At 42.1% G+C, this 23,138-nt stretch overlaps 1 protein-coding gene across 1 annotated transcript; it reads left to right on the forward strand.

The window, feature by feature from the left end:
* Positions 1–7,494: 7,494 nt before the first annotated feature.
* gas2b (growth arrest-specific 2b) lies at positions 7,495–22,806 on the forward strand. Its single transcript, XM_068317700.1, has 8 exons — positions 7,495–7,632; positions 10,825–11,068; positions 11,209–11,318; positions 11,541–11,682; positions 12,652–12,715; positions 13,207–13,747; positions 13,830–13,937; positions 20,163–22,806. The coding sequence occupies exons 2-8, from the start codon at positions 10,849–10,851 to the stop codon at positions 20,373–20,375; spliced, it is 1,398 nt and encodes a 465-aa protein (XP_068173801.1). The 5' UTR covers positions 7,495–7,632; positions 10,825–10,848; the 3' UTR covers positions 20,376–22,806.
* Positions 22,807–23,138: the final 332 nt, after the last annotated feature.

Genomic DNA, 23,138 nt, shown 5'->3' on the forward strand with positions numbered 1-23,138 from the left:
GTTCTTTCTCCTGCTCCCTCCCTCGTACCTCCTCTCCGTGTCACTGCTGCATGGTGACTCAGACACTGCAGAGATGCTACACGGTGAATGATATATCGGATGAGTCACACACCAATCGGATGCTGTCCATCCCTGAAAAGTTTTTTTTTTTTTCTTCTCGGCACCAAGGCAGACAAAAAAGCCTCCAAAAGACTGAGCTCGTTTAAACTCTCCAAAAAAAAAAAAAGAAGACAGACAGCTGCCATGAAGGACAAATCAAACAGCAATATTTCTCTTCTCCGCATCCCTGACTTAACAAACAAGCTGATTTTTTAAATTTTCATTAGTGCTCTTCCCTCCACGCCACGGTCAGTCTGTCAATCCACCGCTCCACGGAGGGGCGAGGCTCTCCTTAATGCCTCTGCTTCTCCGTCCATCTGTCAGCCTCTCGCTCCCCTTCTGCTCACATTCTGAGTCAGTCTCTTGATTCAGTATGAAATTTTCATACCGGTTACACACACTCTGCTGTTTGCCCTGACAGATACACAAACACAAGGGCATGCAGAAGTTGTTTTTTTGTTTTGTTTTTCAGGGCTTCGACGAGTCAGTCAAGCTCCACAGCTTCCTGCAAGCCTGCAACGATGGATGGAGATCCAAAGAGGATCACGTGATCAGTTTAGAAAACCTCCAATTTAGAAAATAAAGGCCGCACCGACATTCTCTCCATTACAGGCGGCATATGCATGGAAATAAGTTGTGGAACTACATTACAGTGAAGTTATAACGTGTTATAATGCGGCATAATGTAGCTGCCACTCCTATGTGTGGAGGAGGGTGTCTAAATTGTTAAGTAATGACACTAATGGGTAAATAAACACTGATGTCTGCTTATAACTACATTTTAGTGCATTAAAAGCTGCTTGACGTCCTCGTCATTTCTGAAAACGAAGGAACAGAAGTTCACAGTTCGTTCACATGCATGATGTCCGATCACAGACGCGTCAGGGGCTGAACTCAGATGCCATCAAACGATGACAAATCAGTTACTGAACGGTTGATACGACATCTGCAGGGGCGCAGCAGTCTCATCAAGATGCTTCCAGTCTAGAGTGAAATCATTACCAGGAAAAAAAAATTCTTCCATGTGGAGACTCAGGAAAATGAAATGAGAGGAAAGAACAGTTTTACAACAACATTCATTCAGTTTCTTCACATCCATCAGGGAATTGTCTGAGTGCATTGAAGGTGGAGGTGTAGCAGGGGTGTTTGTGTGTCTGCATATCTTTGTGTGTGTGTCGGGGTATGTGTGTATTCTATTGATTGATGTGGACATACATGCGTAATACATGTATTACGCATGTATGTCCTTGCCTCTCCCCCCCCCACATCCCTTTTTAGTTGTGTGTGTATGTGTGTCTTTTGTCCATGTTTCTAAAACTGAGATGAGTTGCTATGGAGACTGGGATACTTGTCTAAAAAGGAAGTGGCAAAAGAGAGAAACATGGTTGGCAGGGGACCCTCCAGCACCGTGAGGTTGAGGCTGGAAGAGTCTGGTTCACAATGTCTGAACAAAGATTAACCTGGAAATTTCTTCTAAATTCTACTTAAAATCAACTCACAAAAGAAACAGACAAAAGCTTGAGCCTCTTCATCAACCGACGAGGCAGTGAGGATGCAATCCTTCTCGTGTTGACAGGGGTTAAGCGACTGGCCGGTGATAATACAGCTGTTTGAAGCACTCCATCACTGGATAATCACATTACTCTGGTACTCCATTGCTTCCACTCGCTCCTGATAATCTTGTTAAAATCTCAGTGATTGGGATCACAGTGACAGCGAGACAAAAGACGCAGGCAGGCAGCCGTCTGTGGAGCCCAGTCCTCTCCACGTCTGTCTGGACGCTGCCGTAGGGTCACTTTGGAGCTGGAAAGACGTTCAAATGTATTTTTGAAAGCATAAAAGACGCATCCTTTTTGATGTTTGCAGTTTGGGGATGAAACCACAAGTGGTTTTTATTGACCTTAGTGACCTTTAATTACTTAAATTCAGGCACACGAGGTCACTGCAGAGAAGCCCCGCCCCGCCCAGCTCCATTAAATATAAAGCAGATTCTTTATTTTTCAGGCTAGTAGGTCTGAGCCGGGATGCTGATTAAATCACTGTGCTGCCCTCTAGTGGTCATTTGGACCATTTCACACAAACCAATTTGCTCTAACCAGATATAAAATACTGATTTGTTTCATAAAGAGGAGAGAACTGCAAAGATATGAAGAAAGTTGGTGTTTTATTTCCATTATTCCACTGTAGAATCAGATGGAGAGTCATTTCCAGGCGCTCATTCCAGACTGGCTCAGTGTGACAGGTACTTTAATTAAAGGAAAGGTCCGCCCTGCAGCTACTGACCCCCTGTCCTGCCAGCCTGAGTAGAGGCAACCAGCATTCATTTCTGCTGTGGAGGACTGACAAATTATTTATTAGTCATTTATATGAACACCTCGCCGACAGGCTGCGAAAGCAGGCTTATTGCTTTGAGCAATCTGAACCAGCGGTAATTAAGGAAATGTCGTCATGTAATTTAAATTACATCATCCTGAGATGAAAAATAAACCTGGATTTTTGCGTTTTTGTGCATGCATTGTAGCATTTTTATTCATTTACAGACTGTGGCGTCACAAGCAAGTATAAATAAGGCAACAATAGTGTGAATATATGTTCAAGTATGGATAGGACAGGTTTTCAGGTGAAAATGTGAAAATCACAGGTGGATAAAAATCAAAAACAAGCTTTGCCTTCACACCTGAATTGCAACAAGAGGTGAGATGAGGAAGCTGTACTGTGAGGTTATGTTTTCACCTTTTTATCAGACAAAACTAGAAGCATTCAGGATCTGATAATTGGTGCACCTCTGAATAACAGCAGCACACACAAAGAAATATTCCTCTTCATGAATGCAGCTCGTTCCACCTCAAAATGAGATCCGCTTTAATCTGACAGATTGATAAAACACGTGAGTCTCTAATAAGTGCGTCCCCATCTGATGGGCCCCGGGTCCTCTCGACCCAGGGGACCAATTTGAGTGGTGCACAGCACATGGTGCCCCGTGCTGAATTATCGACCCCACCACCTCCTCCTCCTCCTCCTCCTCCTCCTCCTCCTCCTCCTCCTCCTCCAACATTGCAGAGAGGATAAAAGGGAGATGAATTAAGATTCCGTCGTCTTGGCAACCGGAGATGCCATCTGTCATGTGTGTTAATCCACATCTTGTTGCAGAGACATTGTTTTAATTCAATCATTTTCTGACTGCCAGACGGATCAGGTGTTAAAATACAAGAGCTGATGTCATTCTGCCTGTAACAAGAAGGGCGGGTTCATCAAAATTATTACTCAATAGATTGTATTTTTGTAAGCATGTTGGTGTTTAAAACTTCTAGCAGACTCTGTGAGTTAGAAAAATAAAACCAAGAACTGGTTAGCCTAGTATAGCTTAGTTTAGCATTGTCTACAGGGAATCAGCTAGCCTGGCTCTGTCCAAAAATTACACAAGTTAAAGCTCTAAAGTTCAAGTTAAGCCGAGAATACACATAGCATCACAAGAGGGTCACTTAGTTGTTAACTGCTAAATATTGATAGCATGGGTGTATAAAGAGCCTTTCACCAGAGAGAGCCAAGCTAAACTAATCAACTGTTTGCAGAACTTTTATTAACAACTGGACACTAATTTTTAGCAAGCACAACCCATCAAGGTGTACATACAGTACATACTTCTGTTCAATGATCTGATCCAACAGTGCTCTACATATCTTTGATAGATTGAAAACACTTGTTCAGGATGTAAAGATATCACCTAGTGAGGTTATAGCGCCCCGAATTGTTCCACTTTACAGGAGTTATAGACTATTTTGATTTCCAATGTAATGAATCTTGCATGAAGCGGAATTAACACACCAAATATACGCACACACTAATCTATATTCCCAGCAGCGTAGGTCAGATGAATGCTAACCAGTGCAAATTAGTAAGAGGGCAGCAGGGATGTGTATTGATGGGGGGGCGAAGGGCAGATCTGATAGACGTGGTGACATGAGGGCCCCGTCCCCCGGGAGAGGACTGCAAATGAACCGGCAGCCAAACCTGAGACTACACACGCACACGCACACGCACGCACGCATGCACGCACACACACACACACACACACACACACACACACACACACACACACGCACATACACACACACAGAGGTTAAAAATGCCTGGATTAGCGTGTTGCTGCCTCCAACACTTACCTGATTAATTGAAGTCTAGAAGCGGCTTTCTGTTATTAGAAAAAAACTATAAAATTATTTTGGGGAAACGTCGTGAACATCATAAACTTCCACTTCACCCTGACAGCACTACTGAAATATTAATTAATAACAGCTGGCATTTTTTTTTGTGTTGCTGCCTTTTTTCTTACATAAGTGTTTCAAATGAATGAATAGATTCACATGAGATGTGGTCTTATGATTATGCATCTCTCATGCATAAATGTTTATGCTATTGTCTGCAGATCCTTCAAATCCATGCAGTGCAGAATTTTAAAATGTTCCACTTTGGTGCCACCCAGTGGTTCTGTTAACAACAACACCGTAGCGGAGAACAAAACATGCCACTCTACCCGCCCAGAAACAATGATCCCAGATAGCCTGCCATCAGGTGTGTTTTGCACGTCATAACTATGCTTCATAGTCTAATGATGAGGTGCTGGAAAACCCCTGGGCGGCACGATGGCTGTATAGCACAAAGACATTTGCACATTTTATTGGACTTTGTTGTTGTTTCCAAAGACCACATGGACGCGATGGGGGTCAATGCTGTTCCGTCTGGCAGAAGAGAAAGTAACAGCTTCAAATTGACATCTATGAAACAGGAGCAAACAGCAGCGAGAGGCTACCTGTTAACCACTAGGTGTCTGTGGAGACACCCCTCTCAGAGATCGCATGAACCAGATGGGACACCTCATGCTGGTGAGCTTCGCCTTGAGTTCCTCCAGTCGAGTCTTACAGGACATCACAGCCAATCAGTCTAGATACAACTCCAAACAGAAAAGGAATCCACAATGTCTTCCAGACAAACAAGAAAATATTGCTGTTTTTGGTCACCAGAGATAACTTGCTTTGGTGTCTGGAAGGAGCTGAAGGTGGTCATAGAACCCAAAGGGTACTTGGTTCCTCCAAAACAAAACAAAACTAGGTGCAGAAATCAATCAATCAATCAATCAATCAATCAATCAATCAATCAATCAATCAATCAATCAATCAATCAATCAATCAATCAATCAATCAATCAATCAATCAATCAATCATTCAATCAATCAATCAATCAATCAATCAATCATTCAATCAATCAATCAATCAAGTTTTATTTATATAGCGCTTAATCATGGCAACAGACATTTTAAAGCGCTTTAACAGACAGAAAAACCCAACTGAACCTTCCAGACCAAGCATAAGCGACAGTGGCGGGGAAAATCTCCCTCGATGAGAGATATACTCCAGGCAGAACCCAGACTCTTTTGGGCGGCCATCCGCCTTGACCGGTTGGGTGGAAAAGAAATAAAAGGAAGATAAGGACAAGGCAAGAGAAAGAGAGACAGAGAGAGTGGCAGATATGCAAGACAGAGTCAGTCTTATAGTTAGACAATTGGGGTTGTTGCCTTCAATTCATGTTCCCCATCATGTAGTTGGTAAATTCAAGGCACAATTACAGCTGTATGGATGACTGTATGGTGGCACAGAGGAAGAAAGGAAGCAGGACCCCAGCCGATAAATAGATGAGGGGTGATACTGGTGGGCTTGGAGGAGAAGGTCCAACTCACTGATGGAAATATAAGGAGTACAAAATATGTGCTACATGAAAGGCATCTTTCCTGGTCTTGTTGTCACTGAGCATGTGGCCATCACCATATTGCCCCCCTACCCCACACATTTGTTTTCCCTGAGGGATCAAGAAGAGCCTGCACACTACAGCAATGACAGGTGACTTTGGAACCTCAACTACCAAAGATAACTCAACCAAGGGCCAGAATGTGTAGATGACATCCTTGCACAAAGATAGAAGGGTACACAGCATAGACTCAGCAATTACAAAACAATGCACTTCAACAACAACCATGTCCACATTGATGTGAGGGCTGACAATGAGAACGAACGCACATGCCGTTGCATCCCTGGAAAATATCCAGAATTAGCAACTCCCTGAGGAACACCTTGAACTTCACACTGAAAACTGAACAGAGTGAATCAGGTCCCTGAGAAACGCTTACGTTCCCACCTGATAGCCTCTTTCCTCATCTAGCAAAGCAATGGACTACCTACGCACAAAATGTATAAACTCACTACAGAGGGTGCTATAAAATACCATCCTAACAAACTGGTCCCTCAACAAAGCTTGAGCATTTGGCGTGTCGCTGGGCACACTGTTTTACACCAGCCATAAGGCTCATTAAAGGAAAGGGGAACTCTTGTAAAGTCTCCTGTTATTATTGTCTTCTGGAAAAGAAAGCCTCCCGCAAGGCTACATAGGACCCCGAGCAGCCATAAAGCTCCAGTAACACAGCAATTATCTTAGCTGGATCCGCCCATTCTGCACTAGAGCAGTATTTTATCTCTTTACATGCTTCACCCCTGAGGTTATCAGGCAGAAATTATGTCTGATCTGTTGTGGATAAATGCCCCACAAGCTCCTCCTCAGTCCCACTCAATCCTCTGTATACGTGTGAAATGTCTTCGGACACAAAACAATGTTTTTCTGTTAAAGCATCAATGATAAAGTAGTGGAATGAGCAGACGGCTAAAGGGTTAGAGAGGTTTAGCTATAGCGCTCTCATTAGCTGCCTTAACTGATACAACTAGATCCCTCAATTCTTCAAACTCATTGTCCATCCTTGTGAGTGAAACTCCGCACTTGTGCATCAGAAACCAGCTCCTGCTTTGCCCTTCAAAGACAAAATTGAACCGAGACAGGAAAATAAAGCTGAAACGATACGAGAAATGAGAATTCCCAAATAATGAAAAAATAAAATCCCTTGAATTCGTCCCTTTACGCATTTGAAAGTATGAAAAGCAGATAGCATTAAGTAACTCACAGAAAGCTTAAAATGCACACAGTAACACAATATAAGATTAATACTTTTTATTTTCACCGGATTACGTTGGACAGTGAACTGGCTAACATTGCTAATTGTGCTAACTCTCTAACAGGAGCTGTATGTTCACGCTTCACACCTTAAAAATATTTGTCTTTATAGATAACAGACAAATTAAGAAGAAACTTCCACAATAGTTCTGCCCTGTAAGAAATAAATATAAATCAATCAAATTAAGAGCATATTGGAGAAAAAAGATCTTAACAAGTAAAAAAACCACTTTAATGTGCAACACCTTGAAAGCTGACACCTCAAAACTTGCAGGCGTGTTCAGGAGAGTTTGTTTTAAAAGTGAAGCCAGCCTCTCTTCGTGACACAGTCACAGAGTTCTTATGGTACTTGAGGAGAACCTGAGGGCAGAGAACATCTGCATCCACGAATGAATGAGAGGAAAACCACCAGCGATGAGACACGGTAATGACACTTTAATGAGTGACAACATCGTCTGAGGGATCCTGCTGGTTGTGTTGGTAAGTAGAGTGTCATGTGTGTTTAACTTTTTATAAAAGTAAGGAATATTATTATCGTTGATGCTGATGATAAATTATTTCCTTTAATAATCGAACATTTCTACAAAGATTTGTCATTGAATTTATCGTCTTTTAAAGCTGGAGCCATAACTTATATAATAACGGTAAAAGCAAATGTCCTTTTTAATCAAAGAAAGACAAATTTCAGAATTTTTGATGGTTAGTTTGAAATTATTTACAACTAATTAACCTGATGACACGATCAAAGTGCAGAAATGACTCTTCCAACATATTCATGTTTCTGACCCTCATGCCCCGAGAAGCAGAAGGTTGTGTCAGACCTCAGCCAGCTGCTCAGAGGACATCATGACTTATTTGATTTACCTCACATCAAAATAATCTATGGAAGTTTACTTTAAATCTCTGATGCCAACATCAGATTTTATTGTTCCTTGCTGGAGCGACGGTGGAGAAAGTCTCCAGTGTTCGGGGAGCTGAAACGGCAACGGGTGACAGAACCTTTCCAACCAGTGTTGGTGTGAGGTTTATTTAGTCTGGAGGCGGCTGAAAGAGAGCCGGGCTGTGAACGCACCGCTGCAGCTGAAACTGATACCCAAGGGTCGCAGTTTCGTTCACTGCTGTAGTTTTACACGACCTCTTTTATAATCCAGCCGACACCTGAGACAGCAGATTGTTCTCTCAAAGCAGATGCTGCTAGCAGCGCTGTCGGATGTTCACTTAAAGTTATTAATCTTATTTTATGACACCAAAAGCAGATGATGAGTGGAATCTTAGGATGAAAGTACGCCTGCGGGTCACACAGAGAGCAAACTTGAAGCGAATAGTTATGTTTCCTGACTGAGAAACCCTTTCACTGACGGATCTGCTGGTTCAACTTCTTCCAAAAGCAAACACGAGAGTTACGCCTGTCATGTAAGGAAATGGGATTTTGTTAACTAGTTGTGAAATTAGTTGTTTACCAGACGGGGACTCCGGTTTCTTTCTCTGGAGACACCGTTGTCGGATCAGCGCCATCAATCACCCCTGTCATCTGACATACATGTAGCACACGTTCAGGATTCAGGTGGGATCTGTCATTTGGCAAAACATGCTTCAGGTAACGTGTAATTTTAGCTGTTTCCCTCTAACAGCAGGTTAGATGTTTGATTTTATTGGGAAACACAAAGGCTGTGAAATACCACTGAACCGAACCTCACTTTGGAAACATTAAAGGTTGTGCAAAGTAAATGAGGTGGAATCGAGACAGCGGTGCAAGCACGGGCCTGTGTCTGCAACTGTATGTGTGTGCGTGTGTGTGTGTGTGTGTGTGTGTGTGTCTTTACAGAGAATATAAAGGCTGCTTGTGTCTGAGAGCTAGTTTCTTAGCTGACCTTTGCCTTCCCTTCCCAGCAGAGTCATCCTGAAGCAGAGGTGTGAATATGGCACATGGACGTTTTGTTAGAGACGGAGCCTCTCATGCCCTGCTGGTCAACCTGTCATGTCAAACTTGGCAGGCAGCGTACCCCCCCACCCCAACACACACACACACACACACACACACACACACACACCTACACCCACACACACACACACACACACACACACACACACACACACCTACACCCACACACACACACACACACACACACACACACACACACACACACACACACGCATACACACTCCCTCTACATATAGGCTACCTATGTCCACTTGGTGTGTTCACAAAAGACCCTTTTCACTGTGACCAGTCCGAACTGATGCCTCCAGCTTCCCCCGTTTTGACTGACCCACGTTCTCTGAGTTGTTGCCCTACTTTCCCTTCATGTCTGAGGGAATGTATTCTCATGTTTTTGCTGAAATGAGATAACTTGTACTGATGATTGTTCAAGCTAGTGAGTCAAAGGTGATTCGACGGAAAAATCTAGGTATTATACGACAATAAATTTGTCTGCATGGGGCCTGCTCCACACATTTGCCATTTTTGACACTTTCGCGTTTGCAGGATTATAGCTTTTCACCACTTTGGTCCAAACCAAACATCTACAAGTCTGGGGTTGATTTGAAATTGCGCTGAATTTCATGGTGCCCTGAGGATGAACCTTTATGACTCTGATGACGATTTCTGTAGCTATAGCTTTAGTTTATTGGGTCATTTGTCATAAAGTAATTTGTTCTTAATCCCCTCAGGGTGAACTGCAATAACTTCATTGATCTTTATTTTGCTGCAGATCAAATGTCGGCAATTTTGATCGACTTCCTAACAGATTACCTTGAGATGTTGTGATGTCACAACAGAAGATAATATAAATGTAAAATACAGCCCTACTATACTTTAAACAGCCTCTTTGGCATCTGTCACAATCATACTGGACTTTCTTTATTGCTTTTAAGGTCTCACCTGTACCCTAAACAACACACTTCCTGTTCCCTTGCGTGGCTTTAACACACACTTTTGGTTTTCTAATTACAATTTGAATCAGTCGTCCAGCTATAATCAATCTTCTGCTGTTCTCAGGACCATCGACCTTCATGTGTTGTCTCACTTCCACATGATTAGAACGAGTACCGCTGGTCGTCAGAGCATGACTCTGCATGGGACTGAGCTTTATGATGGCGGCTGCTCTGGGAACAGGATAAATGAGCCATGGAGTGGCACCAGGAGACCGGCTGTAGCTGTACATCTTATTAAAACTGCTGTCAGTTTATTTCCTTTGATTAATGACTGTGTGTTCTGTTGGGCTGTGAGTATAAGGTCTCTACATAGAAGTCATAACCACAGTTTGTGGATTTAGTTTCACCATACAGCGCTTGTATGTTCTCATTTTAGCATGAAGACGTGTCGGAAACAGGAAGAGACACTTTATTTGGCTAACTCTGCTAAAGGAAGATTGCGCACGTCTTAGATTGTCTTACATAATGATGATTCACTTGTTCTCTCAAACAAAACGCAAACCTAACTTGTGCAGGTATAACAGATGGATTTTCAATCAACTAATTAAAAAACCCAAGCAGCCAGTGGTTTCTAGAAATAACAATGTTGACAAAGAAAACCACGCATGCAACAAGAGTGAACACATGAACGAACGAACCAAACACAAAACCCAGGAAGACGATCCTGGAAGGAGTCACACAAAAATGTCTGACTCAAATCAACACATAAAGCAAACGTCTTTTCTTTTGGTCCATCAGGGTCCAAGACCGATCTGCCGAGTCATGGACGGTGAGGCAGAGGAGTCGAACACCGGCCTCAACCGACCCCCGAGCCCGAGCCTCCTAACCGGGTTGGGTATGAACTGTGTTCTGAGCAGGTACAGACACTCTGGACCGGGCCTGGCCTGTCCTCAGGAGTACAGCCAGTGGCTCCCGTATCGCCATGATGCCAGCTTGCTGCCCATGAAGGAGGACCTGGCCTTCTGGCTCAACTCTCTCATGGGTGAGGATGTCAATGTTACCACAGCAATGTTCAGATCAATATGTCACTGCAGATTATATGTTTTATATCTGACTTATAGTGTGTAAATAATTAATGAATGATTACTGTACGTAATTCGGTGCTTCTCTGCGCATCATCAGGTGTGGAGCTGACAGCAGAGACTCTGATGGACGGATTGGATAATGGTGTTCTTCTCTGTCAGCTCGCGCAAACGCTGCAGGAGAAGATGATACACAACAAGAACGGCAAGGTGCTGCAACAACACAACGTCATTCACGTACTCACAAGGGCAAAACTCATTCTTTCAGACATACAATATTTCCTGCTCGCTCGTTTCGGAATGGGTTTTTGTTCTGCTGTGTGCTAAGCAGGTCTTTCACCAAGACCCACACCATTTCTTTTTGTTTGCCTGTGTTCATGTTGGTTTCTATGGACACATATTTGTCTCTGTGTGTGTTGGAAACAATTTCAGCCCTTCACAAGACGAGTCATCTACTGGAGAGCCGATGCAACGTCTGGATCCTTCTTCGCCCGAGACAACACCGCCAACTTCCTGTATTGGTGTCGAAAGACTGGCATTGATGAGGCTTACCTCTTCGAGTCAGAGGATTTGGGTGAGTTGAAACAGGAGATAGTGCCTGAAATTACAGAGTTTAAGAAGTCCTGACCTTTTCTTCCCTTTCTCTCACAGACAAAGAAGTGAAGTGACTCGAGTCACGCAACACTTAACGTACATTAGTAATTAAAGTCACATCTTTAGACTGAGAGTTTCATGTCACCTGAGGCACAAATTAGACACGTCCCACCATGTAGTCTGTCCATCACAGAAAAACACGTTTTAAAACTCAGCAATTTAATCTTTAGCTGAAATGACGTCGCCATGGTGACGTGCTTGTGGGTCTGAGCATCCTTATGCATGACGCTCGGTAGAGCATGAGGCCAACAAGAGGCCTGATTCACTAAACATGCTCCTCTTTATCACTTGAAGCGTGTTCAGGCGAGGCGATAGCTGCGTGACTATCCTAATGTATAGGTTAATCCCCATCAACAATAAGCCCCCCCACACTCCCCCACAGGTTAAACTCACCTACTTTAATGGACTTCAGTAATTGAGTAGCAGGGAGAGTGACACCAGTGTATCTGACAGCCTTCAGTTTCCTGCCTCATCAGGCGTGATGTAAGGATGGATCAGGTTTATGGATACCTACATTTTCGCATTACTGTTTACATTCATGTTTACCAGTTAACAAATAAACAAATACCAATAAAGACTTCCAAACTGAGCACACAAGTGGGGGTGGGGGGTGACGATTGGGTGGTTTGTCCCATAGCTGGTGAAGAGGATGACTTGATGAAGCTTTGATGCCCTCATGCCCTCAGCTGCTCATCCGGAACCCACAGGAATTCCTGCTCCGCTTCAAAGATAGAGATGCACACAAGAGAGGGAAACGTGGCCCCCCCTTCCCCCCCACCCCTCTTTTCAGACGGAGTTTATCTCCGGAAATATCTTTCCCTTTAGATGAGTGACTTCTTTTCATGTCTCTCCCTCCACCCTCTTTGTTGGAACGCCGTAATGCGTGAAGTCCTCCACAAGCAGCCTCGAGTGGTCTGCCTGTGTCTGATGGAGCTGGGCCGCACCGCCGCCAGGTAGGGACGGACGGATGGATGGATGGACGGATGGATTATTGGGTGGATGGATGGATGGATGGATGGATGATTATATCAACTAATTTTCTTCTACTTTTCAGAAGCTGTTTTAACCATTTAGTCTTTAATCTCAGCCGATCATTTAAAGCTACTCTTTATTCCTTTGCTCATTATTCCACTCATTACTTAAAGCTACATGTTTTAACTCCGTCCATTTCTTTTAGGTACCTTTTTGTAGATGTTTTAAATGAATAATTAGCTGCTTTTAGCAAATTTTTATCTAATTTATTTTTGTTTTTTTGCACTATAAGAGATATTTACTCGCAAGAGTTTCACTCATATATAACAATAAATTTTTCAAAATGAAAGAGTAATTTTTTTTTTTTGTACTTCAAATTAGTGGCACAATCTTTCCATAAATGGGACTGAAGTATCTCTGTTGAGTAATCTGTGTTTCCTGTTGGTTTCTCTTCATGATTGTTGTCTCTCAGGTATGGAATAGAACCTCCGGGGCTGGTGAAGTTGGAGAGGGAGATAGAGAGGGAGGAGGCGGGGCTCTTATCTCCATCATCCTGTCTGCCCTTCTCCTTTTTAACTCCTACCACATTGTATTCTCCATCAAAACCCTCGCTGCCCCCGACCCCATCTCCTCCTCCTTCTCCCACAGCCCTGTCTGAAACCCTCGATACTACTTTCCTCTCTGATCTTCCATCAGTCACAACAAACCCAGCGCCGACATACTTCTCCCCTCCTCAGCCCCCTCCCTCGGCCTCTAACCCGTGTACAACCACAGCCTCAACACAAACACCTTTGTTTTCTCCATCCTGCATTGCTAATGCATCTGCGTCTCCACCACGGGCACCCTCTCCGGGCCAAACCCCGGCATCTCCTGCCAAACCCCCCCCCACGGCAGTAAACAAATGTGCTCCCACACCTCCCATCACCTCCCCACCTGCAGCCCAGCATTCTCGTTCCCCGTGCAAATCCACACCCAGGAGGAGCGTGGGCACCGACAACATTTTGGACGATATTGTGCGTATCTGAGCTCCAGAAAAATGATTATTGTTCAGCCTTTGGATGCTAAAGGTGTAAATTTCATATGAACCTCTTCCAGGTGAGAAACATCATTGAAAACCCCCCCTGTTGCTGTCCTACAAGCTTCCTGGTGGAGAAGCAACCAAAAGGCTGCTACCGTGTTGGTGATAAACTTCTGTACATACGGGTGAGGGTGTTCAACTCGACTTGTTATTATATTCAATGATTTTCTTTCCTTAGTATTTGATCCTCAGTAGGCATTCATTAAGGATGAAGACATAGGGGCTTTTTAGCCTACAGGAGTCGTGCAACACCTGTATGCCGCTGTACAAATGCTTGAGGAATGGCCTTCTGGGAGGTGGGGTTGCTTGGCAACCAATGGTCAGGATACGACTGTGCTAACAATGATTTTATTCAGTACACAGACCTTCAGAGAAGAGTTCAAAGGGGAACCACAAATGCATTTATTTCAGTATGATTTTGCACAGATATGACTGCAGTGTGTGGTTTAAAGGGCGGCTCGGTGGGGAGTTCAAGGCCACGTGTGTGGGAAGGATTTTCAATATATGAAGGTTTTATGAAGAGGAAAAAGATCGGTTAGTGTGTGGGTTTATGTGATGTATATGCATAAACCCATAAGTTAAAATAAAAATAGGTTTTTGAACAGTTATTAAAAATAGTGACGATTATTCCCTTTAGAAACATGACACACAGGTGAATCACAGTTCAGGTGGCGAACAGATAATAATATTAATTAATGTCATTAGCTGTGGTTTGCTAACACATCGAGGAAGGGAAACACACACAAAAAAAAGACATGATAACCAAAGTATGTAAATAGTTCCTTGCCTCTTAGGAGGGTTTGAAATTCAAAGAAAAACAGCCATTTAAATAGTTTCTATTTCAACTTTCAAGTACCTGTTTTAAGACATTCTTCTGTTTTACCACATCTGTCAGGTTGAAGCTGTAATCACGAGTCGTCAACCCTGCTCCCTCCCGTCTCCTCTCGACAAGCAAACACAGAATAGAACGCCACGGCCCATCAAGCCCTTACACCATCCATTACCTCGGAGCTCACATGTGTGCAGGGAAACACACCATAATCCTCAATTACCATGTACCACGATAACCCGAGTGCAGCTCCTAGGAGAGCATGCCATTCAGTGTGTACAGACCTTTTTTAAAGAGCAGATACTATTGATTACTGAGACACAGTCATTAGCAGGGGGTTTAATCAGACAGCCTGCTAATGAGCGGCTGAGAACGAATGCCTCCTCGCACATGTAAACTTTCCATCCCACCCCTCTCTATTCCCTCTGGAGGTTATCCATTCATGCCGGCCCTGGAGTGTTCCACCATTCTTTGGTGTTAGAAAGAGGAAGGCTTTTCTTTATTCTCCGCTCCCAATTAGGCTCTCCTTCAGCTTTGTAAGCAGGGACACCGTCTGACTCCGTCAATGGAAGGAAAACACGTCAAAGCGCCTCACACTATCATGCAACACAGATTCTTTGTTGATCATGCCATCAATCTAACAGATGCATTCAAAAAATGTGAGACCTCATAGAGGACTAGTTTTATTCAAGCAAAATCTGCACCCAAAAGAGGATGAGGAAGGTATGTTTTCTATATGTGACTTCGATATTTCACTTTTTTTTAATAGTGGAAATGGAAAAGTAGGAGGGAAAAGTAACAGTCAAACATCACTAATGAGTGATGTTAAAGTAAAACAACAAGCTTTGTGAAAGCTATATGTTTACATGTTCATTTGAGTTTGATTAGGTATGCTAAGCGATTATTAATAGCAAGAAAAAAAAGTACATGCTATCTGTGACCTGTGGGAATCGGTTTTGCTAAATTACTAATATTTTGGTCCAGACCAAAGTCTGACTGGAAAACACCTTCATCAGAATCTCTTTCTTCATCCTGCAAAAGAACAAAGTAGGTAGTCCTCAACATACGAACATAATTGGTTCCAAGATATTGTTCGTAAGTCATTTTCATTAAATTCCAATTTATAATCTTCACTTGAGGTCATTTAAATGTCATTACTGCTCTAAATACTATAGTACAATTCCCTAAGACTGACCAGTAACAGTTACAGGATATAATTGTTTCTGGTCTCTTCAGGATTTTATTCAATAAATTAAATGATTTAATAAATTGAGTAAAATACTGTAGTACCATAATATAATTTTAATATCTCTACCTCTGCTGAATGGATTTTTTCCTCGGGGATGTAGAGGCTAAAACAAGCTTTAATCCACAGAGGTATTCCACAACACTGACGTGAATGATGCGCTGATACACTTCCTACTCATCAAGAGTCAGACACGCCTCTTTAGGTTTGATTAAACTGTTTTATTTCATTACGTTTCTCAGTTAACTCGACCAATAGTTAACACCAACTAGCAAAACATTCAGAGTTCTGTTACTTTCAGTGAATGCTTCCGGGCAGAAACCTAACTGAAAACCATTGGTTCCTACATCATTTACATCCTACAGAGAGACAGCCTGACAACATTAAAACATAACAAGCTAAAATACAGGTAGGTTTTCTTTTGAGTTACTTTGAGTCAGTCTTGATAATATGTAGGTTTAAAAAAAGACTAAAATAATCAATTTTACTTTATTTCACCAGAATTAACGTCTGTCCACCTCAAGTACTGGACTCTTAAAATCACTAGAAAACAATTAAAAGCACATAATATCATGTTGCTGTACAATACATAAGAATAAAAACATATTATCATAGTATAGTTCCACCATCTACTGCTAAGCACCACTCGTGATTGACATGATTTGAATTCAGATTACTTTACTATAAACTTTTGCTCCTTATAATTTAATCCTTGAGGAGGAGAAGAATAAAACACTTGAAGGAACTCTCCGACAGTTTTCAAGATCATCAACAACAACAATCAGTCAGCTGTTGATGACTGATTGTTGAATCAGCTGTTGATGATGACAATCCACTGTACTGTAGCATTTAGCATGCAGCATGTAGTTTACCTATAGAATGTAGGAGGAGGAGGGAGGTGTTACTGTCGGTCAGAGTCAGAGTTGTCATCAGAGAGATGGTCACCACTATCACCATCTTCACCAGCCTTTACTTTATCATCCATGATAAACAGAAATGTATCCAAGGTAGGAAGCCTGAAGCTCTGACAGGCTCACAAAGACAACAACAAACAAGAATCAATGCAGTCACAGACTGCAACATCCCGCGACACCCCTGAATTCAAAATTTTACCTTGACGTACTTGCATAGGTCAAAGATCAAAGCTAGTGCTCTGACCTACTTCTTTGATCTATGCTACTTCTTTGATCTATGGTCTTACTCACGCTGGCCTTCTCCCTCGTCTTTCTATCTCATCCAGTTCCTGAGTGTACAAAAGTAAATTTTGACCTTGACCTATTTTTCTCGAGGTCAAGGTCATCATCTCATTTTCATCCCCTTTGCTGCCCGAGTAATGTGCGTTTTGTTTCATCTTTCTATTTGCAATGGTTGTGAAGATATTTGGTGGACTAACGGACATGCGGACCGACGAACGGACTAACGGACGAACACTCAAACGCTGACAATTACAATACATCGCCGCTTTGAAGCGGGATGTAACAAGAGGTGAAGATGACCATTAGAGCTGCATAAATGCAGCAGTACTGCCCCCCTGGAGGTTGTGGTATAAAGCGGAATTGCAGGACAATAGTCAGGTGGCACTGTTTGTTCATATGTCCAAATGTTCTTAAATTGAGGACTACCTCTATATCTACAAGATATTAAAAGATTTATTGACTGGGACCAATGCATTTAAAAAGTGTTGACAGCAAGGTTTAAAACTAAATTAATGGAAGATATAGCGCTAATCGAAACACAAAAATTTAGCAGCTCAATGGACAGAGCTCCAAAGCAAGATGCATGAGTGAAAAAATGTACTACCAGGTACTGACTTCAGACCCTACAACTGAGGGTTTGATTGTTTTCCTTTATCTAGGAGCTGAATATCATGTGTCATTTGATCTTTAATTTTTAGTTACATAGGGTGTTTGAAATTTGAGCTTTACTGGAGTCAAGCATGGCGGCACGATGGCGCAGTGGTTAGCGCTGCTGCCTCACAACACGGCAGACCCGGGTTCCGCTCTGTGCTCTCCCCGTGTCTGCGTGGGTTCTCTCATAGTAGTGTATGATTTGACTAAGAGATGAAATATCGAGAGAACAGCCAAAGAGTTGGAACAGAGCCCAAAGATACTCCAAATACATAGTGACATTCAGCTAGCTTGCTGCCTCATGCTGATTGGCTGAGGTGACAATGGAAGTGGTTGCTGTTTGGGATGGGGCAGTGGGCGCTGTTATAGTTAACGACAGTTTGGCTTAGCTGTATAACATACACCGAATGCAAATAAAAATGGTTGATTAATAATTATATGGGCTAAAGGTTGTAAGTAAACACTTTCTTGAAACTGGTTTAAGGAATCAGCAACTCTGGATTAGTAGTTTCTTTACTCACGGTTGAACACAGTCGTCTTTTATTTAATGGAAATAATACTGGTTAAGTGATTGTAGGCTGCAGAGATTACTGGGAAATCAGGCTACAAGAAAGTCTATGGGGATATTATGTGCCTAATTGTGTAGAGATGACGTTTTCTTTTTGATCGATTAGTGTCGAGTTCCTGCATCATCTTATTTTGGTAGCCAGGTGCAACATAGTCAGGATATCAATAAACTAGGCTGATTTTAAGACATTGAAATTTTTATCGGTTTCTGTTGTCAAAGAAAAATCAAGATCAAGAAACCAGACTCACAGTTGCTCTCAGCAGCTCACATTTAGTTTGTCTTCACTGTAAATTTTACAGAAAGACCGGAAACTAAAACGGCCTCAAGCAACAGATGTGGCTAAAGCCTGCCCCCTACTGGACGGTGTTGGAACGCCTTCTTCTTCTCAAAGGACGGCCATGAATCTTTAAAGACAGAAGGAGGGAGGGAATCAATGGAACTGAAAGGGGTGGGGTGGGGTGGGGGGCACAGGGGAATTCAGAGGCTGGTTTATGGGCAGCAGATGTACAACACTTTGCACCGAGAGGCTGAAGAGAGCCTGACAAAGAGGGCTCCTGTCCAATGTTACTGGACATCGTGCATAGTGCATGATATTCGATCAAAAGACCAGTATCAGTTCAAACGATAACTTGATTTAATCATAGAAATGATGAAACTAAAACTTAATTGTCTATAACAATTTAAAAAATCCCATAAAATCTTTACAAATCTCTTTTTTCTTACAAGAATCTCACAAAAATAAGATTAGTTATCAGCAAAAACAATATTTACAGTTTAAGATAGGTTCTTTATTTTTATTTTTTCAGCCAATGGAATTTGGATGTTGAGTGAACTTTTGAAAATGATCAGTCAGAATTTTATTCCCCCCACGTCTGACAGGAAAGTGGATTATTCAGGATGTCTGACTTGACCCCTGTTAGCCTCAACATTTTAATCTGCAGGATGACAGCTGAGACGGACCATGTGTCATTGATTGTTCCTCCTACACACACACACACACACACACACACACACACACACACACACACACACACACACACACACACACACACACACACACACACACACACACACACACACACACACACACACACACACACACACAGGAGCAGCTCTGCTTGTATTATCACATTCTTAATGGCTCTATAATGAAGGGTTTATTGGTGATAAGGCTAGAGGGGGAGGGCCGGTGGGCGGGGTGGAGGGGTGAGGAGGGTGAGGGGGGGTCGGTGCCGACAGAACAACGGATGACTTTGCTTGGCCTCCCGGGAATGCTAATGTCTGCTGGGAATTGAAGGTCTGAGCTGATGTCGGTCTCTCCTTTCATTCTTCCAGCCTTTATATTGTGGATGCTGTTGCCATGGCAGCAGCTGGTTCCTGTAAAGATGGCTGTCGGTGAAGGATTTGTTGATTCAGCCACAGTAGACTTCCTCACTACTCCAGCTATACAGCGGTCATGTGATTTAAAATACTGTCTATTGGCCGGTTTATGTCGCAGATCAGTGTGGGTGCACCTCTGTGCGTCACCACATGTGTGTGTGTGTGTATGAATGTTCATATGTGGATTAGTGTGTGTGCTCAGCTGGTGCCAGGTGTTGTTTCATTTGCTTTAATGAGATTTTGACAAAGCTATCCGAGAGATCATTTGCCTTTCATGGCTCGAGCTACACATGCATGAGGAGCGCAGGGATATTAGATTGGTGTGTGTGTGTGTGTGTGTGTGTGTGTGTGTGTGTGTGTGTAAGGTTGGATTGCCACATAATATAAACATCCTGGCAATATATCAACCCAGAAAATGCATGCATTCTTTATTACCCAGCATTCCTTCTATGACTGTAGCGTCTGGCGTCACCTTTGCAGATGCTGAATGAGCGTCACGTCATGGTGCGCGTGGGCGGAGGGTGGGAGACCTTCGTCACTTACCTGCAGAAACACGACCCCTGCAGAGGAGGAGGAGGAGGAAGAGGAGGCCCTGTCCGGAGGGTCTGGGCGGACAGAGCAAAGCTCCCCAGGTTGAGCGTCTCACCTGACAGCTACCTGGTGGTCGGCGCCCATCACCGTGGCAAGAAGTAGAGATTGTCTAAGTCAGGCCAGACTGTACGGGGTTAACTAATGGCTGATATCCCTTAAACAGCTGTCGGTATTGATTATCCAATCCAGTGGAGGAACTTATTATTCAAGCTATTAGCAGAAAATGAACATCTTTCCTTTCAAGCTGGATGTGGCTCTGAATGTTAGACTTCTGGTTGAAGAAAATAATCCTCATTGTAAAGGTGTCTCAGAAGCCTGTTGCGCAAATCTGTATTTTAAATGCTTATAGCTTATAGTTGGGTTCAAAAAGATCTTTGCATAAAGGGTGAAATCATAATTTGATAATTTGAGCTTTCTTTTTTTATTTTACTGGACAAAAAAAATTATATTTTGAATAAACTCTTCAAAAATGTTTGAAAGCTGATAAGTTGAAATCTTCTCTCAGCCTGGTTTTCAAAGACCAACATTCTGTTTCCACAGTTTGACTCCTGGTTTATCTTTTATTCCACCCACAGCTGTTTTACTCAGCAGCAGAGATTTGATCAAAAAGGAATCACAGGAGGACATGGAGTCCTCCCTCTAGATGGCACCATGTCCTAAGTGACAAAAGGCCAAAGCCTCTCCCCTCCATGGTGGAGAGCTGCTGTGCATATCATCAAATCAGAATGAATGGATGAGTGAATAAATTCAAACCAGCCTGAATATAATCAAGCTCCTTTGACCTCGAGAGAGAGAGAGAGAGAGAGAGAGAAAGCAGGAGTCCAAACAGACAACATGAACACAACACTTTAGCAATTACATATTTTAATTCAATAAAATAAATTAAAAATGGACACAATTTTTTTTTTTTTAGATATTGAAAGAAACTAACTGTAATGAGATCATGCAAGACTGCAATGTCTTTTTAGTCCTCACGTTAACATCTGCAGTGGGATTGAACCGGTAGAAATGACTTGTAGAAAATAACAACTGTGCTACTGAAACAAGTGCCACTAGAAACGGCGGCGTTTTTTTCACAGGGCATCTTTCGGCGTATGCATGAAACGCAAGAAGATGCCGCTTTGAGGATTATTACGACAATTTCAAATACGCTGTGCTTGATTTCATTTGTCCTCTAAAGTTTATTAACGTTTTGTAAATCCTGCTACTCTGTGCTACTGTTCTTCTGCATTGAACTCCAATCAGTAAGAAAATCTCAAATCTTTTAAATACATTTGTTTGTTACACATATCAGGAATATCAAGGCATAAATATGTGCTTTAAATGTTCACTTGTGGTCATTTCTTCTTCTTTCTTTTTTTTTTTTTTTTGGATCATCCTGCACATCAGTAGCGGAAACATTGGATACCCCCCCCCACCTATATAATACTGGAAAAAAGAATTGTGTGCTTCAGTCCTAACAACACATTATACTTGCACCATGTATTTATACATTACAGTTTACTGCTTGCAGTAGTACTTCGATTACTGCACATCAGTTTGTGTGTTAACTTAAAACATTCTAAAAACCAAAACACCAAACAGCATTTTGTAAGTCGAAGGACATCAGAAAATACATTGAGTCAATCGTTGGTATAGTGACCATAAATAGAAACGTGGTTCAGATATTTTCCCAATGATCAGACCTCAAACTACCAAACGCGATTCAAATCCGAGCTCTTTAGCTTCTTACACGCTTCGATCGTCTCCTGTTGGACGTGTGGCCTTGCAGACACGTGGCGTAGAACTCCTGCTCCCTCGAGGAGGTTAATGGTGACGGTGAAAGGACTGCACATCACAACAGTGTCGTCAACATACGTTATAACACCTTTTTTGCTCTAGGAGAGTAAATTTGAAAAGTAGCTGAAGTTTTGTCTCCAGCCACTTCGTACAAAACTTCATCACACATGGCTGTAGTATTCTTTTATTGTGAAATTGAAGCGAGTTTGAGATTTTCAAATTAAAATGGCGGGGGAAAATTAAATCGTTCAAGCGTTAATAAGGCCCGGATGTTCCGCCTGTTTTCAAACTCCCTCGTACGACTGTGTAGGTAAGCAAACAGAAACAGGTCTATATTACTGATTTATACAAATGCCACACATTAATCCATTTGTCCATCTGAAATAATACTTCCATTTGTATTTTATTTTCCATCTTTTTTCCCGCCTTTTTGCCCATGTGAAGGAAAAATATGTCGTCTTTTATAAATGTATGTTAACGGTGTCACCACAACACTTAATAATCCAGATATTTTCGTGAGGATAATGGAGATTTGAAGTTTCAGTTTGTGATTTTTTTTTTTTTCCACGTGTAAAAGCATGGAAACAAAGCTTAAAAATCACTATTCAGTGAGTTTTGATCACAGCTTTTAACGTACATCGCTGCAGTCAAAATCTTTCTAAATGATTTGTGCTTTTTTTGAAAACACATATGGAGGTATTTTCAATCCAACAGTTGAATCACAAAAAGCGAGAGAGAACTGGAATAATCCCCACGTTCCTATTGCATACTACATCATGTACACAATAAATATCCGTTTGACTGAAGAAATGATGCAAGATGTGTTCAACACATCCGTCAGGCGGTGGATTTCAAACACCACAGTCACGTCTATACTTGAAAATCAAACATGTTTCATGGATTTATTACTTCACTTCCTTTTTTAAAATTTTTATTTTGTTTTCCAAGATTCAATGACATGTCCAACTTTAAAAAAGAAATCATTGCTGGAGTGAAGAGCACCTCCATTTTTTTTGTATTAATGTGCATTTAAATACGGAAAAATTCTCTCTTTTATATTAGTTATCCTCCATATAATGCATGTTT

The sequence above is a fragment of the Antennarius striatus genome, chromosome 1, assembly GCF_040054535.1.
Source record: "Antennarius striatus isolate MH-2024 chromosome 1, ASM4005453v1, whole genome shotgun sequence".
Lineage (NCBI taxonomy): Eukaryota > Metazoa > Chordata > Actinopteri > Lophiiformes > Antennariidae > Antennarius > Antennarius striatus.